This window comes from Camelus ferus, chromosome 5 (assembly GCF_009834535.1).
Source record: "Camelus ferus isolate YT-003-E chromosome 5, BCGSAC_Cfer_1.0, whole genome shotgun sequence".
Lineage (NCBI taxonomy): Eukaryota > Metazoa > Chordata > Mammalia > Artiodactyla > Camelidae > Camelus > Camelus ferus.
Genome location: NC_045700.1, coordinates 44727762 through 44754721, shown reverse-complemented (window position 1 = coordinate 44754721; position 26960 = coordinate 44727762). Strand labels below are relative to the sequence as shown.

Genomic DNA, 26960 nt, shown 5'->3' with positions numbered 1-26960 from the left:
CCCATTGGTGGGAACTTAGTCATATGGGCTGTACCTGACTGCAAGGGAGGCTAGGACATGCAGTCTCTCGATGGATGGTCATATGCCTCCCTAAAACTTGGGGATTACTATTACTAAAAAGAAGAAAGAAAAGAGGGATGCTGGGGGACAACTGGCAGTCTCTCACCAGCAGGAAGCATCACAGCTGTGCTGAGAAACAATCTGTCCAAACCTTTATGGCCTATACATGTGACACCACTATTTTTTATTATTTTTGACAAGCAGTGTCACAGCGGGTGATAGGCATCCTGTAAAATGACTCCCATGGTTCCCACCTCCTCATATTCAAACCCTTGCATAATCCCCTTCTTTGGAGGAACTCTCTTCAAGTGAATAGACTGTTGACAGGCTGTCACTCTGCTGAATAGACTACAAAACATGTGCTTCCGACTTTCTCGTAGTCTGTACTGCCTTCCCGGCTTGCTTGTTTTGATAGCAAGTGGCCATGTTGGAGAGACCCACATATCAAGAAACTACAAGTAGTCTCCAGGCGACAGCCAACAAAGAACTGAGGCCCTCAGTCCAATAGCCCACAGACAACTGAGTCCTGCCAATAACCACTAAAGTTTGGAAGCATATCCTTCACCAGTAAGGCCTTCAGATGAGACCCCAGTCCTGGCCAAAACCTTGACTGCAGCCTTATGAAAGACCCTAAAGCAGAGGCTACCACTAAGCTCTGCCTAGACTCCTGGTGCACAGAATCCGTGAGAGAACAGATGTGTGTCGTCTCAAGCCTTTAAGTTTGTGGTGTTTGTGTGCAACAAGAGATAACTAATACAGGGGAATCTTTGCCAAGACTGTTGCCAAATGCTCTGGATCCGGCCTTTATTAAGAGCACCCTACCTGTCTCTTCTAAGGTGTGGTCCTTCTGTCTCCCCACATCCATCAATCCTCCACACGACACACCCACACTACTAGCAGCCCTTCCCAATCTGAGATGCTCTCCTCTCCTCAGCTCTGGCTTTTTCTACCCCCTGCCCTTGTGGGTTTTGCCTTTTAATAGTCACTTAACATAATCTTCTAAATGAGTTTAGATTTTTATAATAATAGCCAGGAAGACTGTGTTGGGGGGATGTCTTTAAAAGCTGCAGCAATGTGACTCAGGGATGCAAGAGAATGACTTAAGGCACTGGGAAGTTGAGATTCCCTCAGAGAAGGCACCAGACCTAGGGTACTGGATGGGTAGAGGAAGCCCAATAGCAGATTCCTAGGACCCACCACCCTACCTCTGCCCAAACAGCTAAAGGCAGAAGGGGATCCTGGTCTTTAACCCTAAGACACTTCTATTAGATGCTGATGGGGAGGGATAATCTTAGTTAACCTTTGGGATTCTTACTACACTGACCACACTTATCATACTACATTATGTTCAACTACAAAGATATGTGCTGAGTACATACTATGTGCCAGGCACTGTATTAGGTTCCAGTAAGCAGTAGTGAACAGCCCCTACTCTCCTGGTGCCCCTAGACATTGCCTGTTGACTTTCTATATCTCCTACTAGACTGTAGACTCCAGGAGAGCAAGTATGATGGTTACTCATGGTCTTTGGCATCTGTAAACATTGCATAAATATTTGGGGCATAAATGATCCTGCAAGTGAATGGAGTAGTAAAGAGGTAAGACATTAGGGAAGAGGCTAAGAATTACAACGCTGATTTTACTGAAATGCAGACTCCAAGAGGGCTAGAATTTTCTTCACTACTTGGAGGCAGAGGAAGAGGCTTATTCACTGTGAAAAACTTTGGAGCTATTCTCATTTATGTTACAAGCTTCCCTGGTACTGGTAATTCCCAGCATCTTTCTCTAATTCCAAAGGTCAGAGATAAATGTTTTTCAAAGAAATGTTACAAAATCATGTTCTGGTTTGAGACACGGCCTTGAGGTTTGCCTTGAGCAAGAAAGATCTGGTGAGGAGGAGAGTGGTGGGCTGATGCAGTGAAGCCAGAGGAATTGAAGAATCTGGGTTTAGATAAATATCTATAACTTCCTAAGTTTTGGCCTCTACAGAGGAGCCCTAGGACTCTACTTGGCTGTGTTGTGTTGGAATAAAAGCCATTTTAGCAAAACAGAGGCTTGAAGCAACTGCGCTTGTCTTTTGGATGTGCCATCACCACATTTCTGCAGCATGGAGGGTACACTCTTATACGTGCCCTAAGATAATTAGTTATTAGTCATAAAAACCAAACTGCTCAGTTAGCTGAGCATCCCTTTGAAGAGAGCAGAGGTGGTAAAAGTCACTGTTCCCTTTTCTGGGGAAAATTCCACTAAAATATAAAATATGATTTATGATTCAAAAACATAAATCTTCTATTTGTATTAAATTCTACTATAAAAGGACAGTTATCTACATAATTGTATGACATGCATGGAAGAATCACTCTGTAACTAAGACTACTGTTGTTTTCTTATCAGGTGTTAGAAAATTCTCAGTTGAGTGTCTCGACTGGGTGAGGGATTTCAGCCCAGTGGCCTTTCCATTCTCTATCCCCTAGAGGAGCTTGTCAGAAATACGTTAGATGTGAATTTGCTTATTTTCCACATGTTAACCTTACTTATTATTAAATGTACAATTTGCTAAATCAGTGTTTCTCAAACTTTGCTGTGCATTGGAATTATCTGCAGAACTTACTAAAACACAGATTGCTGGGCCTCATTCTCAGAGTTTCTGATTTAGTAACTCAGAATTGGACCCAAGAATTTGCATTTCGAACTAATTCCCAAGTGGCGTTAATGCTGCTAGTCTGGGGACCGCACTGTTTTGGATTCTCGGTCTGTGGAAAACCTAACTAGATTCTGAATGCGGTGGGTAGAGTTTGTGGACTGTTGTTTCTGAAAGCAGAATATCCACCTTTGGCATAAAATGGTTTAGCATTGTTTTACCTGAAGTAATTTCTCTTTCCTTTGTGTTTTAATGGGAATTTCGTTGGTCCTTTGTAGTGAGGCCTTGTATTACATGCATTTGTGTCTATGTCTTATCTCCTTTACGACTGTGAGCTCTTTGAAGGATTGTGTTCATCGTTGAATCCTCAATGTAACTTACATCATTGTAGACATCAAATAAATGTTTGGTGAATTGAATTTAGCTGATGTATACATGTTTTGAATTTATTTTGTACCGGGTCTTCTGCATCTAATAATTATAAATAACAAATACTGAATTAAGTATGCAGCTCATATATTCTTAATTTTATATATCAACTTGACTGACTTCGAGGATGTGGGGAAAGAATGGTTTCCTTAAATTTAGCCAGGTCAAAGTTTGTAAATCTAAATAATTATATCTACATAATTATTGAAGAGTTACCTATACTTTTCAATCCTGTCAATGTACTATGAAATGTCCAGACACAGAAACAGGACTTGGTGATGTGCATCACAGTATAGCATTTACAAAGACTGACCACCTCCCCCCCGAAGTGTTATTGTCAAAAACCAGTATTAAGATCATGTGACTACATTCTGATATTACTTGCAGAGAGGCTAACTGATTTGTTCTAAATTACTTTGCTCCTCTTTAATATCTTTAACTATTTAAGAATAAGCTATATTTTCAAAAAGCATATTTCCGAAATCAGAAGCCAGAATGCCAGGAATATCCTAGACACTACTGTTGCATTTTTAGTAGCCATAATAAAATGCATTGGGATTTTTTGATTTGCAGATTTTCAATTTGAAGCATTTCAGCTTTGGAAGCGGCCATAAAGATTCTCCAAGTCCAAATATTTGTCCTTAGTCAAGACCACGTCTCCTCTACAGCCAACTCATACCCATCTTTGGTTTAAAGAGAAGAGAACAGCCTGGGATGAGGGGGGGGCACTTCTCCCCCTCCCTGGGGGTCCTTTCTAACTTTGAGAAAGTGACCAAACCTTTCCTTTCAGCTTCTACCCAATGGTCCTATTTCAGCCCCTCTAGGAATATCCTATTAAACAAGATCTTCCAAATGTCGGTTAGTCCCCATGGTCATGTTATTCCCCATGACCTGTTTCCCTCTGCCCTGCTTCTAGGTCTCAGTGCTACAGGAGCAAGGGGGCAGCCAGAGCCCCATGCCTTTCCGCAGCTACACTAGCCGCTCCGGGTGCATGGCTTGCTACTGACAAGCCTGAATCCTAACTGATGAAGGGAGTACTTTCTCCTTAGATAACTTAACAACTTTCTACTCCAAATCCAGGCTCAGTACAAAATCTGTCACCACAATGACTTTCTCAGCAGTTGTCTACAGTACCATGGAGAGATGACATGGACTTCATCAAGGATCAGGGAAGAATAAAGGCTTTGAGAGAAAAAGAGGTCTCCATCAAATCTAATAACCTTAACAAGGAATAAAAATAGCTAAATGCCTATAGGTCTTAGTTCACATCCCCTTCATTAAAACTTTAGCTTAATCAATAAATGGACGTGTTTACAGATTTAGGTAATCTACTTCTTTCGTATGCTTTTTGCTAATTAAAATCTATCCAACCTGGTATTACCTCAAACCATAATCCTCTGTCATATTTTACAATTTTACTTTCCATTGTGTTGGAAATATTTTTCTGATGTTCACAAATGCACAGTAAACATCAGCCTAAATAAAACAGAAATAAAAAATAAATAGAACTATAAATGTAATTCACTCACATGCAAAATTTAGACCAAGGAATAGAAATGTCTATCAAAAATACAACATATTTTGGATAACTGGAGTTTAGAATCCTGTCAAGTCCTGCATTATAGGAAACAAAATCAAATAACAGGCACAAATAAACCCAGAGAAGAAAGAGAGACACATGACACAAAATGAGTTTCCATGCTGGAGATGAACATGGTTATACTGAAGACATGTGGCATCCACACATAGGGAGACACACAGATTGGAAAAAGAAAACAGTATACAGAATATAAGAATAAAACTTACAACGACAGAAATAACAGAAAGAAGTTTTCACAGTACCTTATGTAGAGTTTTAGGAAATTGCCACCAAATACTTTTCAAATTAAGACACATTTTCTCAACCATAAGCATAAATGAGGATTTAGCTTTGATACTTGCCCTGTGAATTGGATGAAATTAAGCTGAGGGCCAGATGTTCTCCATCCATGTTTTGGATTATGATAAACACAAAACCATTAGAAAGCATCCATGTGACTGAACGGTTTAACCTTGTGTTAAAAAATCAGGTGACATCTAGATACTGCTTTAGACCTCAGAAAATTTTAGTATATTCTTGACATTAGGATTTTGGCAAGTAATGAAAAAAATTAGATAAATAACTTTGCTGTAAAACAAATTCCATTTTATAATGGGCAAACTGAATCTTCATAATGCTGAAATAAATTTTTGAGGAGTGAATGCTGCAGATTTTTCATATACAGATGCCCTTGACTTAACGATATTTTGACTTGATGGTTCGAGTTATGATTTTTTGGCTTTATGATGGTGTGAGAGCGACACACATTCAGAGGAACCAAACTTGGAGTTTTGATCTTTTCCTGGGCTCATGATATGCTGTAGGGTACTCTTGTGATGCCAGGCAGTGGAGTGAGCCCCAGCTCCCAGAGAGCCATGTGGTCGTGACCAGGTAAACAACCAAGACACTTGCGATCATCCCGTACCTATATGACTGCTCTGTTTTTCACTTGCAGTACAATATTCAATAAACTGCACGAGAGAGTAACACTTATAAAATGGGCTTTGTGTTAGATGATTTTGCCCAACTATAGGCTAGTGTAAGTGCTCTGAGCACATTTAAGGTAGGTGAGGCTAAGCTATGATGCTCGGTAGGTGAGGTGTGTTACACACATTTGCAATTTATGATATTTTCAACTCATGATGAGGTTATCGTGAGGTAACCCCATTGTAAGTCAAGGAAGATCAGTATCAAACTAGGAGCTTGATTTATTTCCCCTGAACTGAATTTTGGTATTAGGTAGACAACCAAAATATATTAGTTAATATAGTTTATTATGTGTTGTGCAGAAACTACTGCAGTTCACATGCATGGACTGAATTATGAATTAAGTGTCAAATACTCCACTGGAGATTATGTTTCAGCATAACTGCTGAAGACATGGAAGGGAAAGTATAATAAAGTCTAGAAAGGGAAGTCATCAAAATGTCCGCATGAAAATGAATACTGTATCAATCATCACGTGCAAATCTTCAATTGGTCATAAATTGTAACAGTAAAACAACTGTGAAACTATCAAAAAAAGTTATGATGGTTCATAGCTGTTTGATTACATCTTTGCTGAACAATATCGATTATTCGTTATAGGAAGGAACGTTATGTAAGTTACAATGTCCATAAATTAATCTGAAACATTGCAGATTCTTCAGCAACAATCAAGGGAGGAGCAACTGACACAAAAATTTTTATGCAAAAATGCGTCAAGTCTGAACACCACCAGAGAAAAAATTACTGTTTACATTTATTGAATACCCCATTAATCAGGTTACCACTATTGGCCCAATAATGAAATTGTCCTTTTGGTGTACTAATCTAAATATATGCCTCCTTGCCAACATACATCTTTCTATCTAGATGTCTTCCTTATTTTTTCCTAGTTTATCAAACTATGTTGGCACATGTCCTCATTTCAAAGCTGCCCTTGGTCTCATATTCTTTTATGTTCCCATTTATCATGCAAACCAGAGGAAGCCAATGATATTTAATAGAACATTAGTATGATGTGTTTTGAGTGGCCCTCAATTTGGGACATCAGCAAAGCGTAATTATATTTACTTTTAATAAAACAAAGCTTGAGGGTTGAATCTGATTCCACATCAGATTCTTTCCCAGTGAGACAGTGTCAGTTTATCACAACTTGTCATTATTTAATGTGAGCTAATGCAATCGTTTGCAATTTTACAGCCCTAAACAACTTAGAAGGTGTTCACATGAGTGTGAAGGCATAGCTACTGCTACAGAAACATTCTGTGAAACTCTCTCCGCAGAACCAAAACAAATGGGAAACTCTGAAGATGCTGCTTTAAACTGCTTACTTAAAACCCAACAGTATTAGAATAGAAATGGAATGCAAATTGGGGTGAAAAACTGCCTTGTCTACAAATACTGCCTTTTCAAATAGGTTTCTGCAAGAAGCATGCTCAAGATTAATTTTCTAATTGGTATGTGTTGTTTGACTGTCTTAAGGGAAAGTAAATTAAAACAGCATACACAATATAGTTAAAAGTTTTAAACTCTAACTGAAACTAGAAAAGACTAACACATGGTGAATAATGCAGTGGTATTTTCTTTAACATAATTTAATTTCATTCATGACCAGAGCTATTCCAAATTAGTGGTCAGCTAAAGATAAATTTGCACAATTTTCTCTTGAGAAAAGTAGAAAACTATGGAGTGTTGTTAACAAGTTCAGAAACATAGAATTCCAAATTACCTAAATTACTGATAACTCAATTTCTCCATGTTTCTAAGTTTTTGGTCAAATGGTTCATTTGTCAATCATGTTAAATTTAATAAACATATCACACTAATTTTAGAATTTTAAAAAAACATTACACTTTACATTACATTTGCATGCTACTAAAACAGTTGTTTAAAAAATATAAAATGTCTATTGACATTTGTGGCCATTGTTAACATATTTTCTTCAACTGTTTTAAAAACTCAATTGTATTGGGTGCTGAGGTCTTTAAATAAAGCCTTGGATCCAGCTGGTAGATTAAACTTCTTTTTGATGTTGGCAAAATTCCAAATAAAAAATAAATTTTAGTTTACATTTAATAGTAATTTACTTCTGAATTTCATTAAATTTTCTGCTAACTGTGCTTAATTTACATCATTTCTGCATATTACTTCTTGCATATTGATTTATTTTAAAATAATTTTTAAAGTCCTAAATGAATGGTACTGTAGTAGGTTGCAGTTTTATGAGCCAAATAAAGCATGCAACAGCAATTCAGATTTTAACACATTTCTGCATCGTCAAACTTGTATTTCTGGGCATACAGAATTATGATTAGCTTTTTTTCAGTATAAACATGAAATGCTTTCCTACACTTGGATAATAATATCACATTATTGTGACCTCCTGGCTTCTACGTCGATACAGAAATATATTTGTCTAAAGTAAGTGGAACACAGACTTGCACTCACAATAAGGAACAGTCTTTCAGCTGTACCAAGGTTGTCTAGAGACTCTACTTTTACCAAACTTTAAAAATTTGCAGGTTCAATTAAGTGAAAACATAAGAACGTTATTTTGTCATCAAATGATTTCATTCTGCTTTTAAAAATTATATATATTGTATTTTTAGATAAATTCCATATATTTTATCTTTCTCTTAACAATCACAAAGTTATAAGGAAACTTTATCTTCAACACTTTGGATACTAAACAATCGTAGCTATCAATGCTAGCTGGCAGCTTCACTTCAAAATTGACATTTTTCTTTCTCTACCAAGGGCATTCTCTTTCACATAAGAGGAGCATTTCAATTTCTAAGTCCAGAGTCCTTGGTCTTTTCACTTTCTAATCAGGACTCCTCTTTCCCTATCACCTACTCCAAAATCTTTTCTGGCTCTGAAGTCGATCTCAGGGTGTGGTTCAGATGTCAGAGTTTCTGAAACTCTTCATAGAGATGATTCTCAAGAATCTTGATGGAGATTAGATTACACATTTAGATGTATATTAATGTTACTGTGTAGCAACTTTCTCATTACTATTTTTCTTTTTTGCAAAACTGTCAAACCCTTGAAGATTTAGCTAGCCCAAACTGCCCTTCCCAGGTAAAGAACCCTGAAGACTCACATTCCAATCTGCCATTAAATAGTTTAAAAATCTCTAATGAGGGTAACTGGTTCTAAGGCGTATTTCCACAATGATTTTAATAGTTACGACCTTGTCCCAAGTTACAGAGTAAAAATGCTATTTCTTAGGAGTATGAAAGTAATTTTCATCTCAATTATGTTGATGGTTGAGTTTTACTTAATATAGTAAGTCTCAAGCACAACCCTCCTGGCTTTTAAGAATTTACCCTTTGGTTTTACTTCAAACAAAAGGCAAGGTAACAGCAGTGCATAAACTGAAATCCTATCAATTTATATACACTTCTACTAACATGAAAAGATTATTCAGTTCCGTCCAAACTTGGCATTAATGATGCAGTCAGCTTAACATAGTAACAACATTTACAACAATTTCTTTTCTTTGCTAATTCCAAACCAGAAGATTAAGGTTTCAGTTTCAGGTTTTTAAAGTATTAGGAAACATCAGGGAGCCAGCTGAGTTGAGACACTTGAAAATACACCTGTAAAAGTCACATTGAAAACTTCACATTTTAGAGACATGTGAGAAATCTAGATAGGAGCATTCCTGGCTCCTCCCAGAGAAAATCTTAGTCTACTGCAATGACTGAAAAAAGAAAATCCCCAGATACAAAATGGGACTAAACTTCCTGGCCTAGGCAGAAATCACTAAGCGGCTACTGTGAAACAAGGCTGTTAAGACTTCCCCAGCAAAATGATTGAGAAGAAAACAAGCGAGACAAGGTTGTGCATCATGACGGGGCTGAAATACAGGAGTGGCGCTTCTTTCCCAGGCAAAGACCAACCTGAACAAGGGCCCCCAGTTTCTCTGCAACCCTCCAAAATTTCATCCGTGAACAGATCCTTGAGTCTCCAGCACCTCTCAAGACACCAGCATAGCCGGCTGCCAGGAAGGAGCAAGCGCAGCTCGCCTGTGACCTCTGTTCCGAGAGTACCCACGAATGGAAAGCCACAGCCAATTCGCCAGGTAAAAAGAGCGTGCATTGTATGTGCAGCAGGTATCAACTTTTAAGAGAAGCCCGACAGTCTCTGGTCAAGCCCTAAGGCCGCGTGAGAAACTCATCGTATGATTGGAAAATCTCACCCTAACCTCTTTACCGCAAAACTGACCCTGCCCTCCTTTCTGCATCTTTGCACTCAGCACGCTTGCCCAGAACCTTCCAAACCAAAGAAGCCTCAGACACAAGCAGCCTAGAGGAACCTTCAAATTCCCGGTGAAACCTGACCGTTTTGTAAAGCCTCCCGGAAGAAGAAAAGATCAAATGAGACCGGCCCAGCGGGGTCTTCCCGAGGTGACCCCGGAGTTAACGTATTTATTTTCACGCTGCAAATGCCGATTGCTTTACAGAGACATTTCATGCTGTAGCTCTGCATGGAGTTGAGGACAAAAGTAACATTTTAATTAACGTTATAATTATTATAATTATTCTATAAGAAAGCTATTAAATAACCTGTACAAAGCCCGGCCCAGTCCTAGCAAAAAACTCCCGAGCACTATTGCCAATCTCTCAAGGTCCGTTTCCTTTGCTTCAGCAGTGTTTCCTATATACAAAGGTCAGCCCAGGGTAGTCCCCCCAAACTGTAGGTCTTCCAGACGGTGGGAATGGTTCAGAGTCTGAAACCGCTCCTTCGTGACGCAGAGCTCTCAACCCTACCTCCCCTGCTCTTCCTGGGCACAAGGCCCCGTTCCGCAGGCCGGGCCAGGGAAGCTGGGAGCCGCGCGTCGCTTTGGGAGGCAGGCAAGCAGGAAAGGGCAAGTGCCTCTGCTGGGTCTCCCCTTGGCCGGCTGCCCACAAACCCCCGGAACCTCCCGGAAGAGGAGCTGGAAAGGGAGTCCGAGGCGGGAGAGGCCTTGAGTCGCCACCGCGTGGGCTTACAGGTCCCGCGGGTCCTCCCGCTTGACTCCGGCCTCAGCAACTTTGAGCTTCTTATTCTGGTGCGTCTTGACGTGCTTGGCGAGGTGGTCGCTGCGCATGAAGCGCTTCCCGCACTCGGGGCAGGCGAAGCGCTTCTCGCCCGTGTGAGTCCGCAGGTGCCGCTGCAGCTCGTCCGAGCGCGTGAAGCTCTTGCCGCAGAAGAGCCAGTTGCACACGAAGGGCCGCTCGCCCGTGTGCCAGCGCAAGTGAGCTTTCAGGTGCGACGTCTTGCCGTACACCTTGCCGCAGCCGGGCACGTGGCACACGTGCTGCTTCTTCTTGCCCGGCTCTGCCTCTGGAGCGCCGCCGGCCGCCTGGCAGTTGGGGCAGCGGCAGCGGCGGCACCTCCTGGCCGTGGCCGCCAGGGGGGCCTTGGTCTGCAGCAGCGCTGCGATCTGGCTCTGGTACTGCGCGAAGTCCGACGGGCCCAACACCAGGCCCCGCTGCAGGGCAGCGGCGGCGGCGGCAGCAGCGGCCGCCGAGGCGTGGAAGCGAGGTGCATGGGGGGCCCCGGCACAGGCACCGGAGAGGCTGCCCCCTGGAACCCCCGAGGTTCCCGGACCGGTGCCTGCCTGCGGGATACTCCACCACGGGAGGTCGTCGGGGGCCGGGTTGGGGGACAGCTGGCGGCACGCGGGTGGCGGTGGCGGTGGCGGCGGCGGGGGCAGCAAGTTGGAGTAACCCGGCGGTAGCGCGGCCTGGGCCGCGTAGGGCACGTAGGCAGGCGCGCAGCTGGCGGGCAGGGCCGCCATACTCGAGGGCAGCATCTTGACCGGTGAAAACTCGTAGGGGTAGGAAGGGTCGGCAGGGGGTGTGAGCGGCAGCTCGTGCGCCGCCCCGAAAGATGGCTGCAGGTGCGTTTTCTGCGGTGTCAGCCCCAGGCTGGGGTGCGGGGGCGGTAGCGCGCCCGGCGAGTGCGCGGGCATGTCCGCGGTCCACGGGTGAAAGAGCCTGGAGGGCGATCCCAGCGCGGGGTCGTAGGACACCGGCAGGAAGTCCGGGGGCGCCGCGGCGCCGGGCTGGCCTATACGGCTACAGGTGGCTGCTAGCAACGCCAGGGGCGAGTGCTTGCCCAGGTCCGGGGAGGCGCAGGGGGTGCGGTCCTGCATAGGCGGCGGCAGGGGAGGGCGGAGAAGAGACAAAAGGTTAGCGCTCCAAGCGCGGTCTCCCGGCCGGCCCGCCACCCCCACGCCAGCTATTATACCGCCGCCCCTCCCCCGTCCGGCTGTCCCTCCCCCGTCACTGCACCCCACGCACGCACCCACCAGTCCTGGGAAACTTTCCGTGCCTGAGCTACCTAAACGGGGAGCGCACGAGCGCTTCCTGTTAAACTACTTGGTGCAAAGAGTCGCCATCCAGCCTCAGAGGAAGCAGCCACAAAGTGGGAGGGGAGAGGGATCCGACGGGCCGCTCCCGGCTCCGCGATCGGAAAGGGTCTAGAAACACCCATGGCCTGCCTGCCCATTCGCCTTCCCTCCCATCCTTTAAGGTCTCTGTTCCACGCTATTCTCGAGCACATCCGCCGGTCTCAGGAGGGCTCAGCGGGGTGAGCTGCGGCCCGATTCTCAGCCAGATGCGCACCTCCAAATAACCCCCCGATCTGTGGGTCCCTCCCCAAAAGGCCACACTCTTCACACCAAGGTTAGGTGTGAAGTTGGTGTGGGCACCCCTAGGTCTGACTCCAGCGGCATCCACTGAGCGGGATTCTCTTTGAGAGTCAGGGTGCACAGAGTACCAGGAGAGATCTGGACACGACCCTTCCCACCTTTCCCGCGTCCCCTCTGAGCCCAGCCCTGACCTGGAGAAAGGCCTGCAGCGAGTCGTTCCGGAGGACGGCCACGGCGGCCATGGCTACGGCTTGCGGGCCGTTGGCTGCGAAGCAGGGCGCTGCCGAGGCATGGAGACCCGAAGGCGAGGACGAAGGGCCGCCTACAGTCCCTCCCCGGCGCCCGCTCTGCGCGCGGGGGCCCTCCCCGCCCTCGCCCCTCTCCGCACCCGGCTCGCTCGCCCCGCGCGCGGTCTGAGCGCTTCAGGATCACCTCCAAGAATTTGATAAGGACTTTGCTGGGCCGCCAGCCAGTCAGAGGGAAGATTTATGGCTTTGAAGTTTGCCGCTACCCAATCATCAAAGAATAGCGGCTCTTTCAGAAGCGAAAGCAAATCCTTTGAATCCACAAAGCTCCTATGGTGTGTTTGTTGGTCTGGATAAAAGAACTGATTATTAGGGGGGATGGGAAGGGAGGAGATAAAGGCGGGACAATTAATGAAGTAATCACTATGTGGGAAATGTATATACACAAATAATTGGATTTTCCTGATCAAAGGGGGCCTTGCCGCCTGGAGACCCGCGCTTGGGTTGCTTGAGACATTCGATCCCCTTTCCCCCCCTACTCCCCTGCAATTAAAGATTTGCACCGAGGCAGCGCCCAAAGTGACAAAGTGTCTTTGTTATCTCCAGAGAAATCTGTCTTCGGCTTCCAGGCGCGGGATTTTGAGACGAAGATGAGGGTAAATCTCTCCACCCCCAGCCCCTGTACTTACACACCCCGCACCGGACAGCACACGCACCGGCTGGAGCACACCGAGGACTCGAGGGAATTCCCGGGGCTGGGCGTAGGCCTCCTTGCGCCCCGCCCGCCTCATGCCCCCCCCTCCTCTGGCCCCAGCCTGGCCGCCACGAAGCGGCGGGCAGCGCTGTGACCTGGGGCGGGGCCGGGTGGCCGCCCAGGATGGCGGTGGGTGGCGCGCACGCTCCAGGGCCGCCCGCAGGACGAGCGACTCTCTTGCGACATTCTTGCTGGCAACCTGGAAGTTTTCTCGGGCCACAACTTTTGCAAATATCCTGGGAAAAACACCCTGGCCGCGCTGAGCTAAGCTTGGCAGGACACCCAGAGTAACCCGAGGGAAAAATGTTTGCTATCTTGCTCTTCTCTCTTTGGGTAGGCAGCTGGTCGCTATTAGGCCCCACCGAAAGCCTCCAGCGATGCTAGAAATCCGCCCCTCATCCCCCATCCCAAGCCCCGCCAGGCGAGTGCGCGCTCCTGCAAGCCGCACAGACCTTCAGGGAACTACTCGAAAAAAAAGTAAGGCATAGTGAAGGAAGACTTTAGTTGTTGAGCAAGCCACAAATAGTACTAGGGTGGCTCTCTAACCGGAAAGAAAAGTCAATAAAAACTGTTGTTTCCTTCACATTTGTAAAGAAAAGAAGGTTCTTCTGGCGCGGGGCTTGCTTCGCCGGGGTGGGGAAAACGATCTTCAGGGTGTGTTCCCACCAAACCCTCGCTGCCCGCCGTGCCCGGCCGAGGAGAGACAGCTGGCCACCTGCATTCCTCTGGCCCAGGGCTCAAGGAGCGTCCGGCAGGGGAGACGCGGTCACCCAGATCTCCTCACCCGGGAGAGGACAAAGGGAGAAGCGGGCGGGACGCCGGGGTCCTCATCGCGTTGGAGGGCTATAGGGGCCGGGAATGGCCGCTGAGGCTTCCCGCAACTGGCCATGGTCCACTTTGCTGCACTGCGGTTTGGGCCGTCTCGGCTTTGCCGACCCCGCTCCACGTGCGGCCTTGGGGTACACTGCCTCCTCTCTGCGAGGCCGCCGACGGTGCTGGGATCCTCCGAGCCTTCTCGCCTTGGGCCTTCTTGTGCGTGGTCCTCCCGGGGACCGCACAGTAGCCAGGACTGACACGCGAGGACGGACCCGGGGGCCCAAAGCACCGTGCGGTGCCAGCGGTTAGCCCAACTCCAACAGGCTTCTGAGACGAAGTCAGGGCTGTGTATTGGTGTTCGCCGCACTCCCATTAGGGGTCGGGACACTACGCCACCGGGCCCGCATTTCCCCATGCCCAGGGCCCGCCAACGAAATAAATATCTTGTTGGAGACGAACGGGTCGCATGAGAGCCCCAATACTAAGAGCACTTTTCATGCCGCGTCCTCGGACGTCCCTCTTTTCTACAACAAGGCCTCACCCAGGAACAGTAAGCCGTGACGGCACAGCTAGTCCCTCGCAGTCTGGCTCATGAAGAGGGGGTCCGGGTGCTCTGCAAGCCGGGAAAGGGAGGGAACTTAGTATTTTGCTCCGAGGCCCGGCACACCTACACATTTCCGCACCAGGTCCAGGGATCCATTATCCGCGAAGCCTGGGACGGGAAGGAGCCCCTTCCAGCATGCACGTCACGGGCCAGGGACTCAATGGCGCACACCCGCCCAGGCACCTGTCCGCACTGTCGAAGTGGGTCTGGTCCCTTGGCGAGTTTCCTCTCGGGCTACTTTGAGCTTTTCGACCCCCGCTATCGGTGGTTGGGCGGGGACGAAGCAGGATAAAAGGCATTCGCATTTGCCAAATTTGTACGCTATTTTAACAAAAAGGCAAGAGAAGCCAATTCACATCTGCACAGCTGTTACAGAAGAGAAACTTTTCTCAAGGATGTCCCATTAGCCAATAAACCACTGTGGGGAGAGAGAGAGAGAGTAGTAGTGTGGTGTTAAGAGCTCTGACTCTGAAAATCTGAAGGCAGGTTTCTAGTTGCCACTTCCTGGTTGGTGACCTTGGCCAGCAAGTTACTCGACCGCTTTGTGTCTGTTTCCCAATTTATAAAATGGGGTTATAGCAGTGCTCACCTTGTAGAGTGCTTGTGGGCTTAAAAGAGGTATCATATTCAAAGTCATATGGGCAGTGCAGGCTAACTGTAGGCCCTCCCTTGACTGTTCCAAGTCCTGGCTCTGGGCCTCACCTCCATTTGTGAAAACCCGCCAGGATTCCAGCCCTCCCGGGCAAGTTTGGAGAGAGACTTCTACGAAGTGCTGTTTAGCCTCTCTCCCTGTGCACTCGGGGCTCCTGAAAAACTTATTCTTAATGAAGTAATGTTCGAAGCGTCCATTAAAAATGCAACGCCGGGAGATCAAAGTACAATATTTATTTTAGAAATTTGTTGCAATCACCAAGAGATACAGGTATCAAGGCCAAATGTCAGTTCCGTTACACAAAGCCTCGCGCCCGGGAAGAGCGTGTGGCTGCTCTGCCATAATGTAAAGAGACATCAAAGACCAAGCGCGCTGTAAAAGTGCGCAGCCGGGAGGAGGGAGTGAGCCCGGGAGGGCCCAGCGAGCCCCAGACGGCGCGGGGGCTGCGGGGGCGGGGGTCAGTTCAAAGAGGTATCCGCTGGGGCGCAAGTTCACAGGAGGGAAGATTTAATGGGCTTTCTTTTGTTGGTGGGTGTGTTTGTGCACCGAGGACCCAGGAACTCCTCTGTGGTCCTCCAGCCCGAGGGAGGAGGCGGGGGCGGGGGTGGGAAGCGGCGAATGGGGAGAAAACTTTAACCGCGGCGGGGGGCGGGTAGGTTGAATACCAGCCTCCCGGCGGCGACTAGCGCAGCGGAGCCGCTCTCCTAGCAGCTCTCCAAGCAGCAGGGTTCCGAGGCTGGGAAGTTTGCCTCGCGGTTTCTTCGCGGGCAGGCGGCGAGCGCTGACCGGGTGCCACCTGCGAGGAGAGGCGGGTAGGTGAACCCGCACAGGCATTCACCGGATGGACGGACCTGCTGTGGGAGCTCCGGCATCCAGTACAAGAAAAAAGTGTTTACTGAGAGCTCTGGGGATGCTACTTCGCGCCCAAGCCTAGTACCTCGCCTCGGGCGTTTTCTTGCAGCAACCTGGAACCTACACCTCTGGGATGAATCCAACCGGCCCCTCGTCTTCAGCTGGTTTTTTAAAAAGTGTGTACACTATTTAGGTCATTTCAACAAATTCTTGATTTATTGGCTCTTTACAGCAGGGCGTTGCTTGACAGCCCAATCTCTCTCGACCCTCTCTGCCAAAGCCTCGACCTTCCAAGATGCTGCATCAGCCTAGTTAATATAGTACCAGTCTTTGCTTTATTAACGGTGCTGAGAGGGGAGGGGGCAGAATTTCCCTCATGCTTGTAGAGCAGAGTCGCAGGATGCCTGTGCGTTTCTTCGGTCATCTGCAACCAAGTATTCTTAGAGCAGTCACTTGGCAGCCTTCTGAAGTTGTGTTCAAGCCGAAAGCTGCTATTGTTTTCAGCTCTCAACAGGGAAGGGATCAAACTTTGCCTCTTCAATTTGAAAAAAAAAATTTTTTTAATGGTGGTGGGTGGGTAGGGGGTTTGCGATCTGACACACTCTAAGTTAACTTTGAGGATTTGGAGCTGTCTCGCAGTTTAAGTTGCAGACCAAATCACAGATGCCTGAACACTTGCTTCTGAAACAGGGCCTGGATCATTATTACAGCCAAGAGTATTCAGTTGCAAGAAATTACAATGCTGGGAATCTTTGGAAAACACTGACTTGGTTTTGGAAAGTTTCTTCAGCTGGAAACTTTGAGTTAACTTTATGAACGAGTGGAATTCTAAATCTGGGGGGGGGGGGCGGCTACTTTATCTTATCCGATTGGACTCCCCCATTTGATGGGAGGAAGAAACATTGTTGGCATATATGTGTCATGCCTGTACAGTGCTATGAACTGCAGTAGCTGTTCAATAGATGTTCATTGGTGTTGGGTGATACAATGGAATTTTGTGGACCAACATCTTCTACATGATGATTGGTGCTACAGAACACACAAATGCAACAGGGACTCAGGAGACCGCTGGTGAGGGCTGGAGTAGTTAAGGGAGGTCAACAGGGAGCTGGGGTTTGGAGGGGCCTATAAGGATGTATGGAATTTTAATTGGATGTATAGAAAGGAAGGCAATGGAGAGGGGAGAGTATAGCAAGGGAAGAGTACAGCAAGGAAAGAGAACTCCCTTTTAGGCAGGAGCTGAGTAACCATGAAAGAGGAAGTTTTGCATCCTTGATTTGCTGGTGTAGACAGGGTGGGGCCATATTAGAGAAGTCAGGGAGAAGAGTTTGGCCTGGTTGCTGTATGCAGTAGGACTTTATTATGGGCTTCTGAGCAGATGAATTACATAAATTCAATTCATTTCTTAAATGTTCTTCCTTAGGAGGGTTGGCTTGCTGAGGGCCTGGAAGGACAAACGCATATGCAGTTATCCAGGGGTGAGATGGAAAAGGCTTCGTCTGGAAGCTGGTGTGGTAGTGAAAGGGTGACAGACATTTTAAAGGGAAAAAGAGCAAAACTTGGTGACAGGTTGGAATAAGAGATAAAACAAAGGGAAAAATAAAAAAGATCCCTCTTTTGACAAATGGTGCTGGGACAACTGGATATTCACATGTAAAGGAATGATGTTAGACATTTTCCTTACACCATACATAAAGTTAACTCTAAATGGATCATAGATCTAAATGTAAGAGTTAAACTATAAACTTACAGAAAAAAACTTAAGTGTAAGGACTCATGACTTGAGGTTAGGCCAAGCCTTCCTACATATACCAAAAGCACAAGTGGCAAAAGAGAAAAAATAGAAAGTGGAAAGGCCCATAGAATGAGAAAATATTTGCAGATTATGTATCTAATAAGAGATTTGTATCCATAATGTATAAAGAACTCTTGCAACTCAACAGCAAATAACCCAACTGAAAAGAAGGCAAAGGATTTGAATAGACATTCTCCGAAGGAGATATAAAAAGGGCAAATAAGCACATGAAAAGATGCTTAACATCATTAATCACTGAAACACAAATCAAAACCAAATGAGATCCCAGTTTATGCCCTCTAGGATGGCTGTGATGAAAAAGATAATAACAAGAGTTGGCAAGGACATGGTAAAACTGGAACTCCCTATGTACTGTTGGTAGGAATGTAAAATGGTGCAGCCACTTTTAAAAACAATTTGGCAGTTCTCAAAATGTCAAACATAGAGTTATAATTCTACTCCTAAGTATAGATCAAATATAATTGAAAACATACATACACACAAAACTTGCACCATTGTTCACAATAGCCAAAAAGTAGAAACAACCTAAATACCCATCAACTGATGAATGAATATATAAAATGTGTTACATTTATACAATGGAATATTACTGAGCTTTAAAAGGTCTGAAATACCAATCCATGTTACAACATGGATGAAGTTTGAAAACATTATGCTAAGTGGGAGAAACCAATCATTAAAGATCACATATGGCATGTTTCCATTTATATGAAGTGTCTAGAATAGACAAATCCAGAGATACATGGTAGATCCGTGGTTATTAGGGGTCTGGGGGAGGGGAGAATAGAGATTGACTGCTTTTTTCTTTTGGTGGAGGTAAAATCATCTAAAACTGATTGTGGTGATGGTTGCACGACTCTGTGACTATACTAAAAACCATTAAATTTTACACTTTAAATGGAGGAATAGTATGATACCAAATTATAGTTCAGTAATGCTGTTAAAAAATCAAAACTAACCTGTGAGGGGGCAAGAATGGTTCAGTTGCTGACAAAAGTGGGAGATTAAGGAAGAATAAAGAGTGCTGAATTCAATTTGGTGCTGCTGAGACTTAAATGTGGGCTAGCTGTTCATGGGGAAATGCTTGTAGAGAGTTAGGAGTATGGGGAATGAGCAGGGCAAGGCAGAGATAGGGCTAGAGATAAGGACTTGCACATTTTGGGGAAGTAGTGGTGATGGAATAGATGCCCACTGCAGTGAGTGGAGGTCAAGCAGGTGGAGAAAAGCTACAGTAGAATTGGTGAGGAGACCCCAATCAGATGATGAAGAGAGAGAGAGGAGCCATCAAAGCAGCCAAAGGGTGGGAGCAGGGCTTGCCTAAAATGGCTGAGGTCCTGGGTTCAATCCCCAGTACCTCCTTTAAATAAACAAAGAAACAAACAAATGAATAAATAAAACCTAATTACTTCCCCTCCCACAAAATAAAAATTAAAAACAAAACAAAACAAAACTACCCCAAAGCAGCCAAAGGGAAGAGTCAGGAGTGGCCAGAGGAAACAAAAAGAAGTAGAGGTGGGAGATGAGCAAGAGGACTAGACAAGACCAAGAGAAGCTGGGTGGGAGGGTGAAGGGGTAGAGGAAAGGGTCACAAGAAACAGAGTCCATCTGGTTCAGGAGGAAGCTTTGAAGGTCCACATTCAGAGCTGAGCTGGGGACAGGAAGCAGATTATGAGTCTAAGCAGCAGCTAGATCAGATAGCAGGGTCAAGGCAAAGCACCGCGTTTGTGTTTTAGGATGTGGTTAAAAGGATGTGTTAGAAAGAGGGGGCAGTTGTAGGTGGGGAGCCTGGAGACTGGGGGTTTGCAGTGGAGGTGTGAGGGCCCCCTTTAATGAGGAGTGGGAGGGACCTCTTCTTCCTGGCAGAGAGAGGCAAGCGTCACTGCAGGAGGGAACTTCTGATGGGGGTGGTGCCCAGTGAAACTCAAGGGGGAAGCGCCTTATGTATACATTTAAAGGTATAAGGTAAGTAATTGCTGAGCGTGAAAGGAGGGGCATCCCACATTAAAAGTGCAGTCGGCGACGATGAGTTGCAGACCAGGTGGTGCTTACACCTCCTTGTGCCAGGCCTTGTCCTTTGTGTTTTACATCATCATGTTCAGGCCTTGCCCACTTAAGCCCTGCCTTCTAGTCCATTCTGCTGGCATTTGGATTTCCTCAGACAAGAATGCAGACCCTCTCCTTCCCTTCCTTTCTTGTAAAGAGAGGGCAGCACTAATGTCCTGCTGTGGGGCTGTCATGTGGGGCAGGGGAAGAAGCCTTGGGGTGCCACCCACCTTCCATGGGAGGGAGGTCTCCACAGAAACATGCTTTTTGTAGGGGGTATATCAAATTGGCTTTTTTGGGTTGTAGGCAAAAAAATTTCTTTCAACAGCACTGCCATGGACATGTGATCTTTTTTTCTTTAATGGAGGTATTGGGGATTGAACTCAGGACCTTATGCACACTAAGCGTGTGCTCTACCACTGAACTATACAGCACCCCCAAACATAAGAGTGACCTTTAGGTGCAGATGAGGCCCCCTTAAAAAGGACATGTCCTGGAAAAGATAGTACCAAACTTTCTTTCTGCAGAATATCTTTTCCTATTTTAGTTTATCCATTACTATTCATGTTTTTAAATGACCCTGTGTTTTGATTTGTGACAAAAAAAATCACTGGATGGCAGAAGACATAAAGGCACAAAGAAATGCAAAGACTGAGGTTACTGGAGGAGCCTGCAGAAGCTCAGGCTCATTCTGTGGCTCATCTCCCATTCTTCTTTCTTGGCACAAGGAACCAAATCTTTATTGAGTGCCGGGGATGTGTGTGCAGGTGAGCTCAGGTATAGTGGGGGATTCCAGAGATAAAGAAGATGTGCTCTGCCCTTAGACAGTCTGGAATCCAGTGCTGAAGAAACGAGAGATGGGAGGGGAGCCACAGCTGGGTCACAGGACCATGGGGAGGATACTGAAGGCAGATGAAGGAACTGAGGCCCAAAGATGTGAGTGGCTTCCTATGATCACAAACCATGATGGAAGAACTGAGTCGTGCGTACATTATTCTTCAATGCTGGAGTACTGAAAGGAAAGATTTTCCATGCCCTATTACCTGTTTGTGGGGGCATTTATTCCCTTAAAGATAAGAAAGTGATAAATCTTTCTTTTAAGCTACACAATAATGTTACACAGGAATTTTTGGAAATTTGATCTGGATATAGCAATAAGATGGAAATATACATTAATATATAGGAGAATTACTTTGGATGCAAACCTAATAGAGATTCTGTCTGCATATCAAGAAATGCAAATAAACTCTGGACCCTTGTTTTTACCTTCTAAGTCCAGCCCCGCTGATGGAGGGGGTAGGGGTGGCTCACGGGCTGGAGAAAGGGATGCTGGTGACGTGGTTGCACCATGTCTCTCCGGCGTGCTGGTAGTGGTCTCTGGGGGCAGTGGTGGGTGCACTGTCTGTGCACTGGGTGCTTTCACTCACAGTATGCTTATGTGACCATGTGCTTGGGGCCACACTGCTGCTGCCCATCACAGCAATAAAGGGTCTCACCCATCCTCTCACAACCCTATTTTATAGATGGGGGAATTGTGGCAAACAAGGGTTAAGTTACTTGCCCAAGATTCCTACCTCTTGTTCCTGGAATTGGACCTAGGTGGTGTTACTCCAGAGGACAGCCTTTTAACCCGCATGATAATGTGCCACCCTGAGCAAATGCAAATCTATTATTAGAAAAACAATGAATGTGTCTGTGGGGCTGCAGCAATAGAATTAAAGGAGAAGCCTGGGTAATTCATTGGCCATAGTACAGGTTGTTATTTGCCTTGTGGTTAAAATATCAGACCCATATGAGATGTCTGCTCTCTGTTTTACCCAAGGAGAAAGACAGCTTTGACCTCAAGGAGGGATGGCCTAGATCCATGACCTTTCTTTCCATGACCTTTTCCACACCAAGAGTATTGTTTGTGCCCTCTTACCCTCATCCCAAGCCACCAGGGGACACACAGAATCAGCTATTTACCTTGGAAGTTTTAAGGCTCCAATTTTAAGGATATGAGTATTAGTTCAGTATCTTTAGGGGTCCAGCTGGGACAGACTAACACAAACATCAGGTCTCTGCATATCCCAAGTTCCATTTAAAAGATCAGCTCACCCATGGGCCTGATGGTCTTGAGAAACAACACCTTTTTATGCGGGTTCTAGGATCATGGTTTGATTTCAAGTAGGATCTGTTCTTTCTATTCTGTTCCTCCTCCTGCAGAATCACTCAGACCTAGGTGTTCCCCTTTGGGGACCAGGATTGATCACTGATCCATTTGCTCTCTTCTTCTTTTCCCTTTTCATGGCTGCTCCCTAAAATCTCATTTTTCTAACATTAGCTTAAACGGTTGCTACTGGAGGCTCCAAGTCCTACACCAATATCCATACTGCCTCTTGCTTATGGTATTGGTAAGGGTTCAGTTAAGTGAACAGAATCCATTCTACCTTGCTTAAGAAGAAAGGGATTTATTACAAGGTAGTCTGTGTCTTACAGACTGACTAGAGGGCTGAAGAAACAAAGTCTCAGCTGGGCTTTCAGGAATGATTCCCAAAGCCACACCACAGGCCTGGGTTGACAAGGAAACCACTGCCTCTGCCAGGATCAGGAGACTGTGGAATTAGAAAGCTGCCCACCTACTGGGAAGCTGCAGTGACACCTGCCCAGCTTCAGAATCAAGCTGCCTCTACCAGGGTCTGTAATTTGGCTCTTGACAACTATGTACATGGGGCTGTGACATCAGGACCTCTATTACAACTGTCATAGAAAAAAAATGTACAATCACTGTGCTTACTACCTCATATTTGTTTACTCCTGTCTTCCAGATTTGGTAAGCTTCATCTGATCAGCACAAAATTGTAGATCTGGAACCCTAGCTGCAAGAGAGTCTGGGAGATAGAACTTTTAGCTTTCTGGCCTGGAAAGAGATTGGAATAGCTCCTGAATCAATCCAAGTATCTTTTACTTTTCACTGATTATGAAGTTGCTTCACTTTAATTCCTGGTCTGCATTCCCAGATTCTTGCTTCTCCTTTAGGGAATTGCCCAAGGACTGATATACTCTTTCTTCTCATTATAATCAGTAATTTTGGTCTAGTCACTCTGGTTCCAGCTACAGTGGGATTATGTTATTCAACCAATATTTACTGAGTTCCTACCATTGGCACTCCCTTGGCCATTTCCTTCTCCCACGACTCCCAACTGTCTCCAGTTTTAACCTTGACCTTTCTCTAGAGCTTCAGCCCTGAATTATTAACTGCCCTTCTTGATATCTCCTCGAGAATGTCCCATTAGATCTCCAAAACAAATATATCCCCAGGAAACAGCTTCTCCTCCCACTTTCCAAACCAACTTATCTTCCCAAGATTTCTGATTGGTGATTTTTAAATATGTTCATGTCCAAACTCAACTAGGCTTCCTCCTTCTTTACTCCCCACTTCTATCACTGCTGTCATCCATTTCCATTTCCATCCTGTCATCCAGTTCTTACTTCTTTCCATTTTCCTGGTTGATGCCTTCATTATTTTTCAACTCCCATTTTATGGCCCTTGTGGCAGACTATATTTACCAGAGATGACCCTGACAATATGTCTCATCCCACAGTCTGGCTGGCCTCAGTGACTTGCTTATAACCAATAGAATGCAGCAGAAGTGACTTCCAAAGTTGGGTCAGTAAAGGTCAAGCGGCTTCCACCTGCTTCTCTTGGAGTCCTCTCTCTCTAAATACTCCCCCTTGGCACACTCCCTCTTGGAACCCAGCATGAGAAACCTAAGCCACATAAGAGGCTACCTATAGGTCCCTTGGTCAACAGTCCCAGCTGAAGCCAGCCTTTGGGTCATCCGAGCCCAGGAGCCAATATGTGAATGAAGAAGTCAGGGGTGATTCTAGCCCCCAGCTGTTTCAGAGCCTAGCTGAGATTCCAGACATCAGAGAGCAGAGATGAGCCATCCTTTCTATGCTCTGTCCAAATTCTTGACCCAGAAAATCCATGAGCCCAATGAAATGGCTGCTGATTTACTCCACTAATTGTAGGATGATTTGTTATACAACAATATGTAGTCAAACAGCCTTCAAATCCATATTGCACATTATCCAATGAGCCCCTTTCTAAAATACTGAGCAGCTCATATTTTTACCTCACTCAAAAAACTGAAATGTCTCCCCACTGAATATGGAATGAATTGTACATTTTCCAGTCTTGCATTCAAGGTTTTGCATTCACAGTTTTGAATCTAGAGCCTACCTTAGCTTTCATGTTAACTCACTACCCATCTTTCATTCCAAGTCTTACCAGATGTTAAATCTTCTCTGGGCCATGCCTGCAGCTTTCCTCCCTCTATGAACTGTCACATGTACTGGACTTTGCTTGGAATTTTCGCTTTCTATATCTATCAAATTCCTTTCTTCCTTAAAGCCCAGCTCAAATGTCACATCCTCTATGACTGTGCTGTCCAATAAAGTTAAACTAATTAAATTGAAAATTCAGCTCCTCAGTCTTCTAGCCACATTCAGTGCTCAGTAGCTATATCCTACTGGATAGCACTGCTCTCAGAGTCTCCTTAGCTTTACCTTTTCCAATTAATCTCTCCTTTCCCACAGGATCTTAAACAGCAGTTTTAGTCATTTTGATCTGAAGGACATTTTGAAGGTCATCCAATATCATAAAATTACAGATACATCTTGGCTTTCTACTATTCTAGTGCATTGCTCTGTATATAGTAGGTGGGCTCAAATATTTATTGAGTTGCAAGGCAGTGATGATGGATCTATCCATACTAAGGGGTTTGGGTTAAATGACCTCTTAGGGCCTTTTCAGTAAAACAGTCAACAAACAACAAATCATATGTCTTCGACAACATACAGTCTTCTGGGAGAGCTACTTCTCAAAACACAAAGGATTTGGGGCGGGGTCTCTTGGGAGGTGCGTCTAGGTGTAGTCTTCCCTATTTCTCCGCAGCAGCTCGCTGTTTCAGGGATTTCATTATTTTGGAATGTGTGTTTGTGTGTGTGTATGTGTGTGTTTTGCCTCAAAGGATGCCAATTTTTTGCCTTGCCCTCATGACATCTTATTCTCCATGCCAACTCTACATATCATATCATAGAACCCAGGAGGAATTTCCTTCACACTGTCTCCTCTTTGACCAAGGAGAACATGGTACCAGCCAATTACAAGGTGGATGAAATTTTATTCAGTTGAAGGTCATTCCCAGTCCAAGTTATTAAATTCATACAAACAAGACACACAAAACTAAACTCTAAAATCATATACTATGTAGTAAGACTCCTTCATTTTGTGTGTGTGTGTGTGTGTGTGTGTGTGTGTGTGTGTGTGGAGAGAAAGAGGAGAAATTTTAAGGCTCATCATCAAAATTTTCACTTGTTCAATAAAGTGTGGTTATTAGGGATGGGGTAGATTCACTGTGTTCAGGAACACAGCCTTCCACAAGCTTTGCCGATGTTTATATGTGACACTACGTGTTCGTGTTAATAAGTGTTGGTTGTTACTATTGCCCTTCACTCATTATCATAGAGTGAAACTCCTATTTAACCTGGGGGCATTTTTGAAGTTAATATTTACTTAATCTAAACATTCTGTTTTAACAATAAAACTTGGACTCTGTACCAGAAGCAGTTTTTCAGTTACTAAATAACTTTACTTTTATCTGACAGTAATAAATGGGAATTTAATTACCTGTTTCTGGACTAGATGCTGAAAATAAGGGCACTGCTGCCTGGTTTTGGATTCAGTCCTTTTGAATACCTTTGGGCCACTCTCCTAATTTAGTTGTTCCTTTAGGATATTATGATTTCACCCATAATGGCAATAGTTTATGCTTATTTAGGTAGGATGAATTTTTAAGATACAGAAAGCATTGATTTTTCTTGATAGTTTAGAAAGGTGCCCTTAGGTCTCAGCACTTTGATGCAGCACTTCCCGTAGATGCCTTTGGGGCAGAGGCAAAGCAAAGCCCCCACCTGAAGCATCTCAGTGAGGCCCAGGGCAGGTAGGTCACTCCTGCCCCCCTACTCCTGGGCACCCACTGAAGGGAGGGCATCTTTGTCTTTCTTTCTCAGGGAGCCTTTGCCAAGTGGGTGGTGCCCTGAACTCCCGCCCTAGCGCCAGTGGAGGGTTTTAGTAACTTTCCATATCATTTGCCATCATGGTGGTATTCCTATTCAGACATCAACAATGTAAGACTATGATGGCTTAAATTTAAATATGAAAGGAAGAACTATGTAAAATACTGTGTATTTGTTCTCCACAAACCTAACTAATAATTGACAAAAATACATATTGCTCTGTTCTCTTGGCATAACATGAAGCGTTAACTTAATTTTCTTCTAAAAACATCAAGTTCTTTAGTTAAAGATTACAAAATAGTAAGGAGTCCAGCCCTCTGTGCCTGCACACTGGCACAGCTGTGTGACCCTGGGCACAGCTCGACCACTCTGGGCCTCATTTTCTTCATCTGTGTAATTAGGGACTATATATACATATATATATATATATATACATATACACACACACACATATATATGTATTATATATATATTTTGTTTGTTTGTTTGTTCCTGCTTTTCTGTCTTTCTTGTTTCCAACACACAGTAATAACCCTTTTTCTGGTATGTTAAATTTGAGCTTTTTAAAAAAAAAGTTTTAATTGGGCAAAAAACACAAAACATGAATTTACCGTCTTCATCTTTTTAAGTGTTCGGTTCAGTAGTGTTAAGTAGATTCACCTTGTTGTGCAACCAATCTTTAGAACTTTTTAATCTTGTGAAACTGAAACTCGGTACCCATTAAACAACAACCCCTCTTTCCCCGGCCGTGCCTTCGCAACCATCTTTCTGCTTTCTCT

The 26960-nt window shown here is 45.1% G+C and overlaps 1 protein-coding gene across 4 annotated transcripts; it reads right to left on the bottom strand.

Moving 5' to 3' along the window:
• Positions 1 to 10087: 10087 nt before the first annotated feature.
• SP5 (Sp5 transcription factor) lies at positions 10088 to 13703 on the bottom strand. 4 transcript variants are annotated; one of them, XM_032479663.1, is made up of 3 exons: positions 13271 to 13415; positions 12528 to 12930; positions 10088 to 11832 (listed from the first exon to the last, which is right to left on the bottom strand). In XM_032479663.1, exons 2-3 carry the CDS (start codon positions 12576 to 12578, stop codon positions 10687 to 10689), a joined length of 1197 nt encoding a protein of 398 aa, XP_032335554.1. In that variant the 5' UTR covers positions 12579 to 12930; positions 13271 to 13415; the 3' UTR covers positions 10088 to 10686. The 4 variants fall into 4 exon arrangements, with proteins under 4 accessions (XP_032335554.1, XP_032335552.1, XP_032335553.1 ...); XM_032479661.1 differs by lacking the exon at positions 12528 to 12930 and having other exon boundaries at positions 13271 to 13703; XM_032479662.1 differs by lacking the exon at positions 13271 to 13415 and having other exon boundaries at positions 12528 to 13251.
• Between the last annotated feature and the right edge of the window lie 13257 nt (positions 13704 to 26960).